This window comes from Heptranchias perlo, chromosome 32 (genome assembly GCF_035084215.1).
Source record: "Heptranchias perlo isolate sHepPer1 chromosome 32, sHepPer1.hap1, whole genome shotgun sequence".
NCBI lineage: Eukaryota > Metazoa > Chordata > Chondrichthyes > Hexanchiformes > Hexanchidae > Heptranchias > Heptranchias perlo.
This window is the reverse complement of record NC_090356.1, coordinates 24,039,948-24,060,670: the sequence shown is the minus strand read 5'-3', so window position 1 is coordinate 24,060,670 and position 20,723 is coordinate 24,039,948. Positions and strand designations below refer to the sequence as shown.

The window sequence follows — 20,723 nt, the reverse complement described above, 5'->3', positions numbered from 1 at the left end:
ACAATTCCCATACTGGCTGCGTGTTGTGTAATTTGCTGTCTGAGCAGCGCAATTTTTGCTTAAAAAGCCCCGGTTATCAGTGAAACTGTCAGTTCCTGAGTGGATGTGGCAATAATAATAAATCACTTGCTCTAGGCGTGGTTCTCACTGGTTTCCATACACTACTGTAGGAACCTACTGAATGATGGAAATTTCCTGACAGAGAGAGAACGAGAGAAAGCAAGAGCCAAAATCTAAAGGAGAGACACCCAGTGACCACACACATACACATCCCAACAGGGGAAAAGGAGGGCCATCAGAAGCAGGAATCTTGGCCCTTAGCTAGCGCAGGGATGCTGAGGCCAATGGTAGCACATTTCATTGGTCAACTACCGACTGGCATAGGTAGAGGCCTATGCTTTAGGCTCAGGGAAATTTCAGGAAAAGGGAGAAGAAAAACAAAATAGAGGAAATCTGGCGCAGATTTAATAAGACAAGTTAATATTCATGGACAGAGGGTTAGATGGATAGATAGCTTTAGGGCATTAATGAGCTGGCTTAAGTCCCATTGAGCCCGGTAAAAAGGTCCTAGATCTTAACTATGGAAAGGCAATTGATCCACAAGGGCTTCTTACCTCATTAAGAGCAAAGGTACTGAAGAAGATACTTTATTTCGGGGCCTCACTGGGCCACCTCTCCACAGTTGGAGCAGCAAGGTGCAGCTCTGACATTGCACAGCTGTTAGGAGCCAGTGCCGTTGATGGTCCCTTGCAGGTATTGGGTGGCACGCTCCAGCCAGATAGATGACCCCGCTCCCAGGACTTGGGCCGGGGGCTCCGGCCCGGAGCGAGACTGGGCAGCGGTCCTACTCTGCTGCACTTGCACTGGAGGAGTCGCCCACCCAGGAATCTTGGGGCCTATAATTCGGTGACCAACAAAAACGTGGCTGTTTGTGCGACTTTGGAAGGATGGCTGCTTTGTTTGGCTGCAGAAAACTCACTGCAAAACAGTCACCTCGAAGGCGACTCATTTTGTGTGAAGTGTTTTGAGACATTTCAATAGTGCGATCAGGCGCTACTAAATTTCTTTATATTTTTTCATTCAATGCTTACAGACTCGAAGGCCATCGAGATCCACTGGACTTTCCCATCTTTCACTCCAACAGCACCATGAGAGAGCTGCCCAGGAAGCAGGTTGGGCTCCGGAATGCTCTTACACTCTGGGTGTAACATCTGCAAGAAGGTAGAAACGCTGTAACCTAGGAGACAAGGAGAACTCAACATCACTTATAAGCCTTCACAAGTTGACAGCTGACTGCCTCTGACATATCATGAAAAGATGAATATCAAATCGCAGGAGTCTGCAGCAGCCGAGTGCAAGCCAGATGTTTTGCTTGACTAGCTATTTTCATTTTATAAATCAAAAAAGAGGAGACTGGCTATCCAATTCCTCAGTTGGCAAATGCACAGCCCAGTATAAAACAAGCCGTACAGTCTAGGAGTGTTCCAGCTTTAAACCCTTGTCTGCCAAGAGTTTGCTGACCTCAGCCAGGGAGGCAAATGTGGGGGGGGGGGGGAGGTAACTACAATTGGTCTCAGGGACCCCAGACTAGAACGGGAGAGTAAACACAGCCAGGATTCAAACTCCTGTTTACTCTCCAGTGACTCCTCCTGGAAAGTGCATGCGTGTGGATGGCGATTGGAGACTGAACTTTGAATTTGCCTTTGTTGCCCACCCCCTCCCCATGGTTGAATGACCTGCTGACAGTCTGGCTCTAAGCTCACAGATAAAGAACGATCATTTGGGTGTAGGGTTGCCAATTCTGGGTGGACGTATCTCTGGAGGTTTTCTCATATGAAACTCCCACCTCCAACCACCCTTCCCCTGCCATTGGTCATCCGACAGGTCTATCCTCGCGGGGCACCGCCTTCCCATGGCCAATTGGAAAGTGAACTGACTCTTCGTTAACTGATTGGATGATTCTTGACCATCAGTTAAACAGTCTTTTTCCATCTGCAATATTTTTATAACCAAAAAACAAAAGTTTTCAAAGAAACCGTGAAAAAAAAAAATCACAATTTAATTTTTTTCTCCCGGGTTTGCTCGCAGCAGTGTCCTGGAGAATAATCTTTAACTCCTGGAGACTCCAGGACAATCCTGGAGGGTTGGCAACCCTATTTGAGTGACGTATCAGAGGGCAGCTGGAACCTATCAATCAGACACTTGATTGCAAGTGTGTGATTTTGAGCCTTCAGGAGAGGAGGGGAGAAAGAATTGTGGTGGAAACTAATTGACAATTCTCAGTTTTGCAGTCATAAAACATTGGGTTAACCTTTCTAATCCTGCCTCATGGTTGCTTTGTGGTTTACTGCAAATCTGTGACTAAGATACACACTCCCACCCTCACCCACCCCCACACCAAAAAAAACTGGCCACAGATGCAAAGGGCTCATTAAAGAATCATAGAAAGGTTACAGCATGGAAGGAGGCCACTCAGCCCATCGAGTCTGCGCTGGCTCCATGCAAGTGCAATTCAGCGAGCCCCACTCCCTGCAGCCTTATAGGGCTCTATTTTAGCACCCGCGATCGGGTGCGTTCCTGGCGGGGGGGCCATGAAAATCGGGGATTCCCGGGGCGGGTTGGGAGCCCAGCTCCAACCCACCCCATTTCCGGGTTCCCCACTGATGCGCTGGCATGCGCGCGCAGCCCCTGCATGTGGGACTCCCGCTGGCAATTAAAGCCGTCGGGGTGCCACTTAAGGTATTTATTTTGGTATTTCAGGTCGTTTAGAGACCTGATTAACGTGATATTTTAGGGGGGTTGGGATTTTACGAACAACTGGGACTGTTTCCCGCACTGGGGGAAACACTCCTAGTTCAAATGGACGTGTTGCAGCCATCAGCCTGTGGCAGCTGCAAAGGTCCATTGGACAGGTGGGGTGGGGAGACCCTCACTCATTGCAGGAGGCCACTCTGTCGCTTTGGACAAAGTTTGGCCTCCACCACCCTCCTCCTGACAACAAAATTCACCAACATGCACACTTACTCCGGTGTCCAGACACATATACCTACCTTGCGGACCCCCTCAGATGTACATCTTCCGGATGGGGGCCGCCGTAGCTGCAGTCATGACCTCCTCGGAGGACGAACAGCGTCACCAGCCTCGCCGGCCACGCCGTCTACCTCTGAAACGTGGAGCTCCACAACAGAGTGCTGTGACACATCCACCTGCACAGCAGGAGGGACGGCAACCGCAGAGAGAGATGCGTCGCAGAGGGCACTACCCTCGCCACAGGGTCCACAGACTGAGGCTCAGCTTCCTGGACCTCTCTGAGCAGCAGTGCACACGGAGGCTCAGAGTCACTCGACATGTAGTTGTGGACATCTGCAGCCTCCTTCATGCCGAGCTGCTCCCGAGCTGGCCCGAGCACCATCTTCTTACCTGTTGCTGTCAAAGTCACCACTGCCCTCAACAACTTCTCCTCCGCATCCTTCCAGGGTGCCACCGGGGACATCACTGATGTCTTTCAGTCGTCTGCACAAAAGAGCCCTGCAAATACACCTACACCCACTCTGCAGTGACACAATGGGTGGCATCAGTTGTGGGTCTTCATTGTGATCCTCAGGAAAGGGCATTATTGCACAAACCAGACAGGATTCGCAAAGACGTGACAGTAGTGGTGACAATATAATATGTAATGTGAGTTGCTCAGAAATTAAATAGAAGTAAAAACCATGACAAACCCTCAAACACCCTTGTGCATCCACTTCATGCTCACGACACGTTTGCCTTACGCTGCCTACTGCATATATGTGATGCATGCCCTGTGGCTGCAGCACAGGTAGTGGCAGGTTGAGTGAGGCTGACCGTGAAAGAGATGCATGAGAGGGTGAGTATGAGATAGAGCCATGAGATTGTATGAGGATTGGGTTGAGTGGTAGTGGCGGGATGAGTACTGGCGAGGTGAGTAGGTGCAGGTAAGATGAGGATGAGGTTTGAGTGGGTGTGAGGGATGATGTGACAGAGTAGTGTTGGCAGTGCAGAAGGAGATGTGGGTTGGGGGCGGTGATGTGGCAGACGGAGTGTAGGGGAATGAGTAAGTGTACTCACTTTGGCTGACCTACTTAGGTCATTGCAGCGCCTCCTGCACTGTATGCAGGTGGGCGATATGTTGGTGGTGCTGGTGACCTCCTCTGCCACCTCGAGCCAGGCCTTCTTGGTGGCAGAGGCAGGCCGCTTCCTCCCGCCTGCCGGGGGGAAGATCTCTGTCCTCCCCCTCCTCCTCACCCCATCCAATGATACCTGGAGTGAGGCATCATTAAACTGGGAGTAGCCTTCCCCCTGGGCTGCTCCATGCTGTAATTTTTCCTATTTCTTGCAGCATCAGTCAGTGGAGGACTGCCCCTTTAAATAGAGCTCCTCCAGCTGACAGACCTTATTGCGCATGTGCAGTCCGCCCGCCGCGCAGCCCTGCAGCGGGGAACCCGGAACAAGAGGTAAGTGGCTCCAAACAGCCTGCGATTGTGCGCGGGGCAGACTGATTTCACCGGGCGCAATCGCCCCCCCCCCCCCCGCCGCCATGGTAATATCGGGCCCATAATTTGTTTCCCTTCAAGTACATATCCAGTTCCCTATTGAAGGCCATGATTGAATCTGCCTCCAGCAACCCCTCGGGCAGCGGATTCCAGATCATAACCACTCGCTGTGTTAAAAAGTTTTTCCTCATGTCACCTTTGGTTCTTTTGCCAATCACCTCAAATCTATGCCCTCTCTTTCTTGACCCTTCTGCCAATGGGAAGAGTTTCTCTCTGTCTACTCTGTCTAGACCCTTCATGATTTTGAATACCTCTATCAAATCTCCTCCCAACCTTCTCTGTTCGAAGGAGAACAACCCCAGCTTCTCCAGTCTATCCACGTAACTAAAATCCCTCATCCCTGGAATCATTCTAATAAATCTCTTCTGCACCCTCTCTAAGGCCTTCACATCTTTCCTAAAGTGCGGTGCCCAGAACTGGATACAATACTCCAGCTGTGGTCAAACCAGTGTTTTATAAAGGTTTAATGTAACTTCCTTACCTTTGTACTCGCTGCCTCTATTTATAAAGCCCAGGATCCTGTATGCTTTTTTAACCGCTTTCTCAACCTGCCCTGCCACCTTCAATGATTTGTGCACATATACCTCCAGATCTCTCTGTTCCTGTACCCCTTTTAGAATTGTGCCCTATAGTTTATATTGCCACTCCTTGTTCTTCCTACCGAAATGTATCACTTTACATTTTTCTGCATTAAATTTCATCTGACGTGTCCGCCCATGCCATCAGCCTGTCTATATCCTCTTGAAGTCTATTACTATCCTCCTCACTGTTCACTACGCTTCCAAGTTTTGTGTCATCTGCAAATTTGAAATTGTGCCCTGTACACCCAAGTCCAAATCATTAATATATATCAAAAAAAGTAGTGGCCCCAGCACTGACCCCTGGGGAACACCACTGTACACCTCCCTCCAGTCCGAAAAACAACCGTTCACCACTACTCTGTTTCCTGTCACTTAGCCAATTCTGTATCCAGGTTGCTACTGCCCCCTTTATTCCATGGGCTGCAATCTTGATGACAAGCCTACCGTGCGGCACTTTATCAAATGCCTTCTGAAAGTCCATATACACATCTACTGCATTGCCCTCATTTACCTTCTCTGTTACCTCATCAAAAAACTCTATCAAGTTAGTTAAACACGATTTGCCTTTAACAAATCCGTGCTGGCTTTCCCTCATCAATCCACACTCGTCCAAGTGACTGTTAATTCTGTCCCTGATTAAAGTTTCTAAAAGTTTCCCCACCACTGAGGTTAAACTGACTGGCCTATAGTTGCTGGGTTTATCCTTACACCCTTTTTTGAACAAGGGTGTAACATTTGCAATTCTCCAGTCCACTGGCACCACCCCCGTATCTAAGGATTGCACTCGGATACTAAGAAGAAAACTGTTTACAAGAGCCTCAGGAATGGGAAAACAACCTTTGGTAAAGTGGGATAACTACAATAGGAAATGGATTAAAAAGCAGCAAAAATGCATTTCTGCTGCACTGTAAGCTCTTGTAAGGGCCATGCACAAGGCTGAATAATTGATGTTAGCAGTTTCCAGACCAAAAAGGGTGTGAGTGCGTCTCTGTGTCTTTAATATACACAACAACAACCACCTTGCATTTATACGGCATCTTTAGCGTAGTAAAACGCCCCAAGGTGCTTCACGGGAGCATTATCAAACAGAATTTGACACCGAGCCACATAAGGAGATATGAGGACAGGTGACCAAAAGCTTGGTCAAAGAGGTAGGTTTTAAGGAGGGCCTTAAGGGAGGAGAGAGAGGTGGAGAGGCGCAGAGGTTTAGGGAGGGAATTCCAGAGCTTAGGGTCTAGGCAGCTGAAGGCACGGCCACCAATGGTGGGACGAAGGAAATCGGGGATGCGCAAGAGACCAGAATTGGAGGAGCGCAGATTTCCCAGAGGGTTACAGGATACACAAAAACGTATATACATACATACCAACACTACATTCTTCCTAAAAGTGGAGGGCTATTATAATCGAAGATTTACAGTGATGGAAAATGAGCAATTAAAATAAAAGCAATGCTGCCGGGGAGGCACAATGTATGAAGCAATTACTAGATTGTTGGTGAATATGTGACCTCTGTTCAGAGTACATTTGACCCAGTGTCACCGCAAACATTGCCTGAATCCGCAGCTTTAACCTGAGGCTTTAATACAAAACAGCTGTCAAATGTTTTGAAAAGTCACTTTGGGCCTTTATGTTTGAAGGTTTTCTGCAGTCAACCTGCTTAAAGGTTGTTCTGTGTTTTTAAAAGAATGCCCACTCCCCCACCTCCCGACTAAATACTTCCATATCAGTTCCCTGCTGTAACTGAAGTAGATCCAGGGAATCAGTCCAACTGACCTTGTTAAAACACCTAGGGATCTATCAGCTTTAGTGCTGAATGGAATGTGAACCTAATACCCCTCAATCAATACAGCTACGTGCCAAGGAACAGCCTGATCTTTGTGTATTTTATTCCAGTTGTAAAGGGCATAACAATCTTGTTTTTCTCTTAATACAGATGCACGTTCATACATTCAGCCATTTATTACTTAAATTTAAAAACAAATGGACAGCCACCTCTGTTTTTTTTAAATTGCTGTTCTTGAAATTGAAAAAACAAATTGAAAGGCATTTTTCCCACTTTGTTTTGCTGCAAAAAGTCCAGCCAGAGAAAGAAAGTGAGTGGGAGAAACAGACAATGTAAATGCGTCAGAGGGAATAAAAGAGAAAAGAGGGACAGAAATCTATAGAAGGGCAGGCACAGGAAAGAGAGGGCGAGCGAAGGGGGCGCGGAGAGGGCGAGCGAAGGGGGCGCGGAGAGGGCGAGCGAAGGGGGCGCGGAGAGGGCGAGCGAAGGGGGCGCGGAGAGGGCGAGCGAAGGGGGCGCGGAGAGGGCGAGCGAAGGGGGCGCGGAGAGGGCGAGCGAAGGGGGCGCGGAGAGGGCGAGCGAAGGGGGCGCGGAGAGGGCGAGCGAAGGGGGCGCAGAGAGAGTGAGCGAAGGGAAGAAATTGGTCCTCGGGCCTCGTCTACATATTCAAAGTGGTAAAAGACAAATTCTGGGCTGAGATCAGGAAGTTTTTCACACAAAGATTGATCAATACATGGATTGGACTCCTGGATAGAGTAGTGGAAGTGGAAATTGGAATCATTTAAGAAACAACTGGATGCTGTAATAGTGGGACTTTAAGTTGGATCGAATGGCTTTCCTCATCCATTGTCTTTTGATCTTGTAAGTTAGATATCCAAATTCTGTTTTCTTTTTAAATAGCTCATTTCTGCAGCTTGATTTGGTGTCTTCTGATGTGGACTTCCAATAGGGTCACTGGATAGCAATTAAGAGCAACAATCCTGGCTAATGTTACCTTAGCCTAGGGACATTGGTCAATTGTACCATCCTTACCACTGGTCTGGTTGACGGACTGGGATCAACCACTGGACCTCATTTGGCTGTGCGTTTACTAGAAGGGTGAGGGTTTGGGAGCCAAATTAATGGGCTCCATTTTAGCACCTGCTATCGGGTGCGTTCCTGGGCAGGGGGGGGGCTACGAAAATCGTGGAATCCCGGACCAGGTCAGGAGTCCGGCTCCAACCCACCCACTTCCGGGTTCCCCACAGACGCGCCGGCGTGCGCGCGCAGCCCCCGCATGTGGGAATCCCGCAGGCAATTAAAGCCAGCGGGGTGCCGCTTGCCTGTATTTATCTTGTTATTTCAGGTCGTTAACAGACCTGATTAAGGGAATATTTCAGGAGGGGTGGGATTTTAGAAACAACTGGGACTGTTTCCCATACTGGGGGAAACAGTCCCAGTTGAAATGGACGTGTTGTAGCCATCAGCCTGTGGCAGCTGCAAAGGTCCATTTGACAGGTGGTGGGGGGAGACCCTCACTCATTGCAGGAGGCCACTCTGTCACTTTGGACAAAGTTTGGCCTCCACCACCCTCCTCCTAACAATAAAATTCACCAACTTTCACACTTACCCCGGGGTCCAGACACATGTACCTACCTTGCGGACCCCCTCAGATGTACATCTTCCGGATGGGGGCCGCCGTAGCTGCAGTCATGACCTCCTCGGAGGGCGAACAGCATCACCAGCCTCGCCGGCCAAGCCGTCCACCTCTGACACGTGGAGCTCCACAACACAGTGCTGTGACACATCCACCTGCACAGCAGGAGAGAGGGCAATCGCAGAGAGAGATGTGTCGCAGAGGGCACTACCCTCGCCACAGGGTCCACAGACCGAGGCTCAGCTTCCTGGACCTCTCTGAGCAGCAGTGCACACGGAGGCTCAGAGTCACCCGACATGTAGTCATGGATATCTGCAGCCTCCTTCATGCCGAGCTGCTCCTGGCTGGCCCGAGCACCATCTTCTTACCTGTTGCTGTCAAAGTCACCACTGCCCTCAACAACTTCTCCTCCGCATACTTCCAGGGTGCCACCGGGGACATCACCGACGTCTCTCAGTCGTCTGCACAAAAGCGCCCTGCAAATACACCTACACCCACTTTGCAGTGACACAATGGGTGGCATCAGGTGTGGGTCTTCATTGTGATCCTCAGAAAAGGGCATTATTTCACAAACCAGACAAGATTCGCAAAGACGTGGCAGTAGTGGTGTCAATATAATATGTAATGTGAGTTGATCAGAAATTAAATATAAGTAAAAACCATGACAAACCCTCAAACACCCTTGTGCATCCCCTTCATGCTCACGACACGTTTGCCTTATGCTTCCTACTGCACATATGTGATGCATGCCCTGTGGCTGCAGCACACGTAGTGGCAGGTTGAGTGAGGCTGACCGTGAAAGAGATGCTCGAGAGGGTGAGTATGAGATAGAGCCATGAGATTGTATGAGGATTGGGTTGCGTGGTAGTGGCGGGATGAGTACTGGCGAGGTGAGTAAGTGCAGGTAAGATGAGGATGAGCTTTGAGTGGGTGTGAGGGGTGATGTGACAGAGTAATGTTGGCAGTGCAGAAGGAGATGTGGGTTGGGGGCGGTGATGTGGCAGACGGAGTGTAGGGGAATGAGTAAGTGTACTCACTTTGGCTGACCTACTTAGGGCATTGGAGCGCCTCCTGCACTGTATGCAGTTGGGCGATATGTTGGTGGTGCAGGTGACCTCCTCTGCCACCTCGAGCCAGGCCTTCCTGGTGGCAGAGGCAGGCCGCTTCCTCCCGCCCACCGGGGGGAAGATCTCTGTCCTCCCCCTCCTCCTCACCCCATCCAATGATACCTGGAGTGAGGCATCATTAAACTGGGAGTAGCCTTCCCCCAGGGCTGCTCCATGCTGTAATTTTTCCTATTTGTTGCAGCATCTGTCAGAGGAGGACTGCCCCTTTAAATAGAGCTCCTCCAGCTGACAGACCTTACTGCACATGCGCAGTCCACCCGACGCGCAGCTCAGCAGTGGGGAACCCGGGAGACCAGGTAAGTGGATCCAATTAGGCTGCGATCGCGCGCGGGGCAGACTGATTTCGCCAGGCGTGTTACCCACGCGCCCAATAGCTCCCCTGTCGCGAACCCGCAGTCCTGGCAATATCAAGCCCAATATTTTTTCCCAGTGACATTATCAAGTACTTTCTCATCAGACATAGCACAAAGTTGTACTACAGTGAGTCTCAACCGTTAACCTCAGACGTCACTGAACTGCAGCAAATTGGTCATTTCAGAGAAATAAAGAAAAAACCCCATCAAGGATGAAAATTTGAATGAGCAACAGAAAATTCCGGAAACGCACAGGTGATTAATCCCAACTAGACATGAAGCTATCTTTACCACTGTTCACCGCCAGCATTTTGCGTTCTTATCAAATGGATTTTGGAGCTCATTGAGGTGAGCGATGCTGCAAGATGGGGAACGAAGGCGTCTCCTTTCAGGAAAACCAATGTCAGCATAAAGCAGTCTCAGGTAATGTAGAGAGTAGTGAGATGCAGGGTGAAATTTAGTTCGCTCTGCGCCAACAAGCTTGTCTCAGCACCAACCTCAGAACAGCGGGAGACTGAGACTTTATTCTGTTTCTTTGCATCAGCTATCCTATGGTCTCGCTCAGTGAAATTGCCAATTCAACAGTAATTAGTGTCAAGTTAGGGTCAGTAGTGTGCTGTGGGGCCCATGCCCACTAGGAACTGGAGGGTAATTAGTCAAGCTTGTGCACATTTTGCTTTGATTTCCAATTTATGATATTCACGGCCAAAAATAATTGTCCATGGAGCAAAATACTTCTCACTTAGAAAATACTGGACTCAATTTTGCACACACAAGAAAACGTTGCATAATACATTTGTTAATCATTTTAACCAGAGGAGTAAAATTCTTCTGGCGTAACCTTAAAATTAGAGCTAGGTCATTCAGTGGTGATGTCAGAAAGCACTTCTTCACACAAAGTGGAAATCTGGAACGCTCTCCCCCATAAAGTTGTTGAGGGTAGGTCAATGGAAAATTTCAAAACTGAGACTGATAGATTTTTGTTAGGCAAGGATATTAAGCGTTACAGAATCAAGGTGGGTAGATGGAGTTAAGATACAGATCGGCCGTGATCTAATTGGAATGGTGAAGAGGCTCGAGGGGCTGAATGGCCTATTCCTGTTCCTATCTGTAATTAAAAATGTTACATCTGCACACAATATCCTTCTACAAAACTTTACATCCCAAATTGTCATAAGTTTTGCGATTAAAAATAATATATCAAAGTATTATATAAAAATAAAGACAGAATATATGACTTGAAAACGGGGATTGAATTATGCCTGCGTGTTCTGGTCCAACTATCTCCCACCCTCTAACCCCGTTTCATCTGAAGACTTTCCGTGTGTAACGCCAAGGGAGATCGACTAATAGAACCAAAAAAGTTTATGTACATTGAGGGATATCACTCAGCCCACCGTTTCTGTGCTAGAGCCACTCAAACTACTCCCCCCCCCCCCCCACCCCGCTTGCTCTCTTCCCATAGCCCTGTATTTTCCTTTGCTTCAAACATTTATCCACTTTCCCATAAAAGATGCAATGGTCCTTGTCTCAACTACACTGTGTGACAAAGCTATCTATGTTCTAACAACTGTCTATGTAAAGACATTTCTCTGACCCTCTCTCCTCACTCTCAGTGGCAATTTTAAATTGATGACCCTTTGTTGCTGAAACTCCAGCCACAGGAAATAGTCTTCCCTATTTACTGTCAAACCCTTCATAGTTATAAAAATCGCTACTGAACCTTTGTTAGTGGATATAGTCCCAGTGTCTCAAGTCTTTCCGTATAATTATAGTTTCTTATCCCTGGTATCATTGTCCCAGGTGAATCTGCGTCTCACGCTCTCTATGGTTTTAATGTCCTTTATTTGAGGAGCACCAAAAACTGTGGCCCAACCAATGCTTTATACAAATTTACCATTACTTCTACACTCTTGTACTCTTTGTGAAATGAATTTACTTAATTGAAAAATGAAATGAAACTGTGCATGAGAGGAGTTTTGTATAATGGTAAAGGTTTGGGATATACATATTACAGATAGATATGGCAGTCAATAAGGTTGCAAAGCATTGCTAAGAATAACTTGGTGTCAGCTTCTCTCTGCCACTCTCAATTTGAAGGTTCATAGGTAGCAAAGCACAGAGGAGGCAGCAAAACGGAACCAGATGGCACGAAAAAAGATTACGAACATACGAAATTGATGGGCAGGAAAAGACCAGCTGGTCCATCAAGCCTGTCCTACAACATGATGGCGGAGCATCATGACCAGATACTTCCTCTCTCCCTCCCCCATCCCCTCCCTCTGCCACCATGCAATCTCCTGCACTATTTTAAAGACAGATCTTATGCTCCCCTGATGAAGCATTAGGTAAATGCACTGCCCAGTGTAGAACTGAGCCATACAGGCGTTTGGCTTTGGTTGAGTGTGTTCTTGTCTTACCCGAAGGTAAGCACTGAGCCCCTCCTGGCTTCACCAGCTCTGAGTTACCACCGATGGCTTTGCAAATCTTACACAGATTGCCAATTTCTCGGAACAGGTCAAAGCTCTCATCGTAGACGACACTGCCCTTTCAGGAGTGAAAGAGAGAAAGAGAAAGAAACAGGTGAAAAAGAAATCTGTCACATTTCCTTGTATCAAAATCAAACTGTGTCTTACATTAACTCAGAACGGAGCTTCATATATTCTGTAAGCACTGTGGGCACAGGAGAAGGGTCCACTGAACAAAGGAGAGCTTTTAAATGACCAACTAGCTCCACTATGACTAGGCATCAGGGATCTGGTTGATAAAATGACTGACAGAACCCAGGAATGTTAAGGCTGCGCAAATCCAGGACATTGCCACATATATATAAAAAAAATCACTCTCAGGATGTGGGTGTCGCTAGCATTGCCCATCCCCAATTGCCCTTGAGAAGGTGGTGGTGAGCCACCTTCTTGAACCGCTGCAGTCTGTGCGTAGCGAGATTGTTCAACTGAGTGGCTTGCTAGGCCATTTTGTGATGGCGATTAAGAATCAACCACATTGCTGTGGGTCTGGAGTCACATATAGGCCAGACCGGGTAAGGACAGCAGGTTTCACTCCCTAAAAGGCATTAGTGAACCAGATGGGTTTTTATGATAATCTGGTAGTTTCATGGCCACCATTACTGATACTAGTTTTTTATTCCAGATTTTATTTAATTAATTGAATTTAAATTCCTCAGCTGCTGTGGCAAGATTTGAACTCATGACTCTGGATTATTAGTCCAGGCCTCTGGATTACTAGTCTAGTGACATAACCACTATGCTACCGTACCCGATTCTCAAGTGCCAGGAATTTGACCCAGTGACGATGAAGGAACAGCAATATATGTCCAAGTCAGGATGGTGTGTGACTTGGAGGGGAACTGGGAGGTGATGGTGTTCCCATGCGCCTGTTGCCCTTGTCCTTCCAGGTGGTGGAGGTCACAGGTTTGGTACATGCTGTACCATTCGCCTTGTACAATGAGCACCCAATCTCAGCCAGGTCGCTGTTGGAGGGCAAGGGGTGCTTGCTACAGGAGCATAGGGATTGTTAGGAATTGGAAAAGGCCACGAGGTACAAACTAGCCCATTCCTTGCTCATAAATAATTCTCACCTTCTCAGAGGGGAGGCAGGAAAATAAATGGGGCAGGAGGCACCAACTGAACCATTTTCATGCACTTCACAGTGCCATTGTGGGGAAAAATTTCTTACAGAAAAGGAGTTTTATCTTTTTTAAAAAAAATATTAACCTGCAAGGTTGTGATAGGTCAGTATTGTAGTTTTCTCAACATTTAGGCAGGATAACTTTGTAACAGATCACTGGAAATGCAAGACTTCAGCACGAGTTGAAAAATGTGACACAAAAGCAGTTATGTACCATATCTCCTATCACATGATTATCTTGCTTCCTTGTGCGATTCACTCCCAGAATCCCAAACACAACAAAGACCATGGCTCCCGTGTCCACTAGAGGGCGCACGGCTGGCTTTCCGCAGCCCTCGTTCATGCAGGGATTGAAGTCAAAGGTTGGAGTCTCCTCAACATTCGAGACCGAGAAAGCTAAATAAAAGTACATCATTAAACATGGACATGGGTATCTTTTTTATTTTTAAACAAAGCAGAATTTTTACTGTTTTTTGTTGAAAGTGAGGTTCCCTCTTTTTAATTTAAAAATAAAGATTTTCCCTTTCTACCCTTTCCTTTTCCTGTGCATCATCCATAGGCCCATGGTTGAGGGATCTGGCTCCAGGTTGCCACCAATACCATTCTGAAACCAGCCACAGCAAAGTATTTCACAGTGATATTCTCCAGCCTCGCCTTCCACCCTTCCCCCACCCACTATTGGAAGTGGCTTTTTCAACCACCACATCCCTGCGTTTTGTAACTTTTTCCACAACCACTTCACATCCCGACCTCCCTTGCTTCATAAGTATCTTACAAACCTATTTCTTTGACTGCGTCTTTGGTTTCTCACTGTATCCTCCTCTCCCGCTTGTAATGTACTCTGAGGTGCTCCCTATAACAATGCAAGTTGTTTTCAAGCAGCAGAAGCCCATCCAATTTTACCGTCACTCCTTTCAGGAAATGCCTGACTTCTGCTCTATGCCTTCTCACAATGGCTCTGCTGGGATCAACGGTGGTGGTTGTGGGGAGCTATGGCAGTGAGCAAGTCTCCGAACTTTCTTTGACACCTTTTTTTTTTATTCGTTCCATGTGATGTGGGCGTCGCTGGCAAGGCCAGCATTTATTGCCCATCCCTAATTGCCCTTGAGAAGGTGGTGGTGAGCCATCTTCTTGAACAGCTGCAGTCTGTGTGGTGAAGGTTCTCCCACAGCGCTGTTAGGTAGGGAGTTCCAGGATTTTGACCCAGCGATGATGAAAGAACGGCGATATATTTCCAAGTCAGGATGGTGTGTGACTTGGAGGGGAACGTGCAGGTAGTGGTGTTCCAGTTTATGTGGCTGGTCGAGTTAAATTTCTGATCAATGGTCACCTAAGGGGTGACTTCTGGTTATATACTTCCGATGGGGAGTGCGGCCCGCTGGCTGAGCATATTGGGGATCACGTGCACGCTGCCCCTGATTTTCTGTTCAGTTATAATAATGGTAGCCCGCCTGAGATAGCCTGATATGTACTGCTGGCAACGATTTCGAGATTCCCCACCAGCAGTGTGAACTCAGGAAATTCTCGCTCCCGTTTACAGTTTTGAAATAATGCCCCTCCCATACTTAACTTCCAAAGTACCAGTTTTAAGAGACAACAGCACTTTTGCGCATTTCCTTGAATATTTTGCTTCTGCCCCTGACGTAATGTGAATATGTCACCAGTACCCTGGCTTACTATCACCTGTTGCTAATGAAATTACCGGCATAACACGGTGAGCTTATGTCAAGCATCTAGCTCTGACAATGACATCAGTGGGATTCTGCTCTTCGTTCTGATGGTTACAACTGCACTCGAATTATGGGCAGCGAAAACCATTGCCTGACCAGAATCTCCCCTTCTCCTCAACCCCCATTCCTGGGCCATTCTTCACGTGTGAGCCTAGACGGAGAGTGCCGGCAAGCTATTTAACCATGGGAGATATCATAACGGAGCCTGAACCTGTCCCTCACCCGACACACACATACTTTCTAGCAAGGGTCACTGGACAGCGATCAGGAGTGGGAAGTCCGGTAGATGTTCCCCCTCCCTATTCCAGGCCTACAAAGCTGGTAGCAGCACCCCAACAATGATCGGCTAACTCAGCACAGACTGGGGATCCAACCTGCAACCTCTGGTCTAAACAATTAGAGTTGGTGAAAGGTTTTCTTTAAAGGCTGGCTTCAGTACTTCAGACACAAATCTTCTCTTGGGCCTTTCCCCTTAATCCAAAGTTTTGCCAGTTGAGTTGAAAAGGAACAACTCTCTTTTACCTGACTGTCAACCTACCTTTCTCATAGGGGACGTAGAAAAATCCTTGATTAGCACCGTTGGGTCCTGCACTAAGAATGCAGCCAGGTGGTGCCAGGCAGATCCGACTGTGGTAGGGAGCCCTCCGCAGCTGGGCAAAGTACAGCTTCCTAAAAGAGCCAGGATTTAAACTGTGAGGCCAACTTGAAATCTATTCACGCATTTAAAGCTACAGCTGAAATTAATGGTGCGGAATGGGACTGATAGACCTTCTCAAAACGGGAGGTCTCTACGTACTGTAACAGAAAAAAAAAGCCCTGCTCACCCCCATTTTTAAATGGAATCTCCCAGAAAGGTTTTCAGCTAAGATAGAAGTATTATTAATTATCACATTACTCTTGATTAGCGAGGAGTGATTTCTATCTTTGACAGCAGAATTGCAGACGTACTGTGTATGTGGGTAGCTGACATGGCCTCACAAAGGACTAAGGTTTTCATGGTTACATAGAATGACATAGAATTTACAGCATATGCTATCAACAGCACCATCCCAACTGGTCTGTGCCGGTGTTTATGCTCCACATGAGCCTCTTCCCACCCTCCTTCATCTAATACTACTAGCATAATCATCTATTCTTTTCTCCCTCATGTGTTTATCCAGCTTCCCCTTAAATGCATCTATGCTATTCGCCTCAACCACTCCACATGGTAGCAAGTTTCACATTCTCACCAATGTAGTGTCCCATCTTGGACAGCTCCAATGGATCTGTGGCTCAATGTTTTGTGGTGCTGAGCTACACAGATCAAGAGGTCTAGATGATTGTTCCCTGGTCTGTGGTTAGTTATCCAATCTCAGCGGGTGTGTGGCGGGATGTTACGAGTGGTGTAATTGTCCCTGGGCTGGGGAGTGGGGCAGGGGGAAGCAAAGCCAGGATTCCTGCTTCTGATAGGAATCCAGTGACCCTTGATGAAAAGTACCCTTGAGTGGATGTTGGGTGAAGTTCAGAATGGGCTCAGTTGTGCTGAATAGTTTCTCAACATTCATCGCTTGGGTTCATGAATTAAGGATGGCCACTTTGCGGAGTGACTAGAACAACTCTGGCTCTTGTGGGACCAGTCGTGGCAGAGAAAATGAGACAACAATATAAGTTACCTTGACACGGACAATACTTGGGAACTGGGTACCGTAGTGGGTTTGCACGCTGCCCTGCTAGCTTTAGCACCTATTTTCAAATCCAGCTCAGATGTATGGGATGAACATTTTCTCTCTGTGTTAGCTGTAATGTTTGAGAAACCTTGACCCCTAGCTCCTTGTGTCTGATGGTGCACAGTACCAAACTGTCCCCACTTTAGGACAATGTAGCACTCAACTGCCCATCTCATTCATAGAGGCCACAACTAGCATGGTTGGGTGGGAACTGGAAGTGACACACCAGTAAGAAGGGCTCCACTGAGGTTGGAGTTGGACCAAGTAGGGGGAGCATTCCCAAACCATGTTGTACTTCAGATTGATGTTCACTCTGGGTGCAAAACATGGGGAAGAGTTTGTTCTGCCAGCATTAACATTCCTTACCTCAAATTCAACAATTCTTCAAAAAGGCTTTTTTTTCTTCAACAGGAGAACATAGGAACAGGAGTAGGCCATTCAACCCTTCGAGCCTGCGCCACCATTCAATTAGATCATGGGTGATTTGTGTCTTAACTCCATCTACCCGCCTTGGTTCCGTATCCCTTAATAACCTTACCTATCAAAAATCTATCAATCTCAGTTTTGAAATTTTCAAATTGACCTCCAGCCTCAACAGCATTTTGGGGGAAGAGAGTTCCAGATTTCCACCACCCTTTGTGTGAAGAAGTGCCTCCTGATATCACCCCTGAATGGCCTAGCTCTAATTTTAAGGTCATGCTTTAAGGTCTAAGGTCATCCCTTGTTCTGAACTCCCTACCAGAAAAAAAGTTACTTTCTATCTACCCTGTCAATTCTATTAATCATCTTAAACACCTCAATTAGGTCACCCCTTAGGAACAGGAATAGGCCATTCAGCCCCTTGAGCCTGTTCTGCCATTCAATTAGATAATGGCTAATCTGTACCGTAACTCCATCTACCGGCCTTTAACCCTTAACACCCTTGCGGAACCAAGGCATGTAGATGGTGTTAAGATACAGATCTTAATCTTCTCTACCCGAGGGATTACATGGGGAGGTAAAAGAGGCTTTTGTCCAATGTTGTAACTTACTGAGTGTGACGTTGCTCTGTGGCTGCTGCATAGAAATGAAAATCGAACTTCCAGCCTTTCCTGGCATTGCAGGATAACGATGTGATCATCCACTTCCTTGGACATTTGGGACTTGACAACCCTATGGTGGATGAGCACACGGTCAGCTTCTTCGTAAAGTTACCATAGGGCACTGTGTAAATCTTGGAAGGGGAAGAGAGGTCAAAAGTTAACAATATAATCAACAACTTGCATTTATATAGGGCCTCTAAAGTGGAGAAAATGTTCAAAGGTGCTTCACGGAGGAGAGTAATCAGACAAAAAAAGGACGCCGAGCCAAAGAAGGTAATATTGGGATGGAGTGACCAAAAGCTTGGTCAAAGAGGTGGGATTTAAGGAAGGTCTTAAAGGAGAAGAGGGAGGTAGAGAGGAGAGAGGTTTAGGGAGAGAATTCCAGGGGCCTATTTGCTACTGAGATATGTTGTGTTGAAATTAAAGGTTAACCACATCAGAAACGGGAGAGGGCTAGGGGGTAACAAAATCCAGCAACAAAATTTTCTTCCCTCCCTCCTGAAGACGCTGACTTATACTGGGCAATTCCTTCATAGTTGCTGGTCATTCTCAGGTAACCCACCCAAGTGACCACAGTTCGTATGTGACAGTGAGTGTCGGCCGGCTATTTGACCATGGGAGGTATCAACGCTGTCTTTACCTGATGTCTACATCCATGCACTTTCCAGTTGATGCCACTGGATAGAATTCGAGGATTGGGAACCCTGGCTGATTTTTCTCCCCACCCTGGCCCAGGGACACTGAGGCCAAGTATAGCACTATCCACTATGAGATCAGCTAATGGCATAGACTAGCAATTGAACCTGGGACTTCTCTGGTCTGCATTGCTTAATTCCGAACTAGGCAGAATGCTTACCAGCTGAGTCATCGGGGTATTTTGTACACAATACAGTTTTTGCCAGCAGAAAAATTAATGTAGTTCATTGGGATGGTGCTGTTGATAGCATATGGTGATGTTATTACATAGAATTTACAGTACAGAAACAGACCCTTCAGCCCAACTGGTCTGTGCTGGTATTTATGCTCCACATGAGCCTCCTCCCACCCTACTTCATCTAACCCTATCAGCATATACTATTCCTTTCTCCCTCATGTACTTATCTAGCTTCCCCTTAAATGCATCTGTGCTATTTGCCTTAACCACTCCATGTGGTAGCAAGTCCCACATTCTAACCACTCTCTGGGTAAAGAAGTTTCTCCTGAATTCCCTATTGGATTTCTTAGTGACTATCTTATATTTATGACCCCTAGTTTTGGATTCCTCCACACGTGGAAACATCTTCTCTATGTCTACCCTATCAATAATTTTAAAGACCTCTATTAGGTCACCCCTCAACCTTCTCTTTTCCATGAAACCATTTCCTATTGGAAGCACTTTCTGAAAGTAGGACCTTCCTGGTGCAGTCACTGCAGATCGATAATTTTCATGTATTTAGAAGCCACTTTGCAGGAACTCACTTTGAATGACGGGATCTCCCCATTCCTTGTTGACAGCAGATGCCATGGCGAGGGAACAGAGGAATCAAAAGAAAATCTGTAGATTGCAGGTCGCACATCATCTTCATACTTTGTGACATAAACTGTTCGTAAGCCACCTGAGAAAAAGAAATTTGAATTATAATGATGGTGGAGATGGGTCAAGAACTTTCCCAGTTAAAAGGAACAGATCAGAGCTCAACATTTCTCTTTGATTTCTGTTTCTTTTCTCCTCATCTTTTTTGCATAGATTTTTTACAACATTTGAAGTTTTTGTCGATGAATCACTTGTTCCTCTGTGCGGGCAGTGTCAGTAACGCTTTATGGCTCAGCTGGAAGATAGAACGAAGCCAGCAGTACTGCCAATGTCCCCACAGAAGGAAGGCTTACTGCAGAGAGAAGGCGTAACCACAGAGGGAGGGCCTGCCCGCGTAAGGAAGGTATACCCATTAGCTGGATCTGGATCTGACAAAATCTGCAGTTGGTTGGCTGTGGTGCCAAATGTCTGTTCAGATTCATTAACTACCATCAGTGCAGTGTGAAGTGAGCAACTTAACTAAAGAGCTACACTAGACATCAGATTGCCCCATGTTCATTATGCCATGAAACTTTGAGAATGCTGCCAGTTTATGAAATGGTACAGACTGTGGCATATTCCTCACTTAGTTGAGGATTCAGGTTCAGCTCTCTAATACTGTGCCCAAGTCACCACTCTTCACGTGCAAGTCTAGACAGTGAATGCTGGCAGCTTATTCAAATAGGGGATTAATCCTATTCTTAGCAGATGTCAAAGCACATGCACTTTCCAGCAGGAGTGATTGAATTGTGATTAGCAGCAGGAACCTTGACTCATTTTTCCCCTTCGTATCCCAGGCCTACGGGGGTCAACTGCGGTGTTTCCACTGCTGTCTTGCCTCAGATTAGCTAAATTTGCAGAGACTGTGGACCTTTCTAGTTTTATGGCTCAGCAGCCCACTGTATGTTTACCTCCCGTGACCATCTCCTAGCTTTCATCAGGTGTTCACTG

General features: G+C 47.0%; 1 protein-coding gene across 1 annotated transcript in view; it reads right to left on the bottom strand.

Moving 5' to 3' along the window:
* The window catches only part of disp3 (dispatched RND transporter family member 3), a 382,438-nt gene that overhangs the window by 24,842 nt on the left and 336,873 nt on the right, over positions 1 to 20,723 (bottom strand). Inside the window, exons 14-19 of the mRNA XM_067970641.1 lie at positions 19,679 to 19,815; positions 18,170 to 18,351; positions 15,971 to 16,101; positions 13,917 to 14,098; positions 12,475 to 12,601; positions 1,092 to 1,237 (exon numbers count right to left, since the gene is read on the bottom strand). Of these exons, the coding sequence (XP_067826742.1) occupies positions 1,092 to 1,237; positions 12,475 to 12,601; positions 13,917 to 14,098; positions 15,971 to 16,101; positions 18,170 to 18,351; positions 19,679 to 19,815 (905 nt within the window). The remainder of the gene's footprint in view (positions 1 to 1,091; positions 1,238 to 12,474; positions 12,602 to 13,916; positions 14,099 to 15,970; positions 16,102 to 18,169; positions 18,352 to 19,678; positions 19,816 to 20,723) is intronic.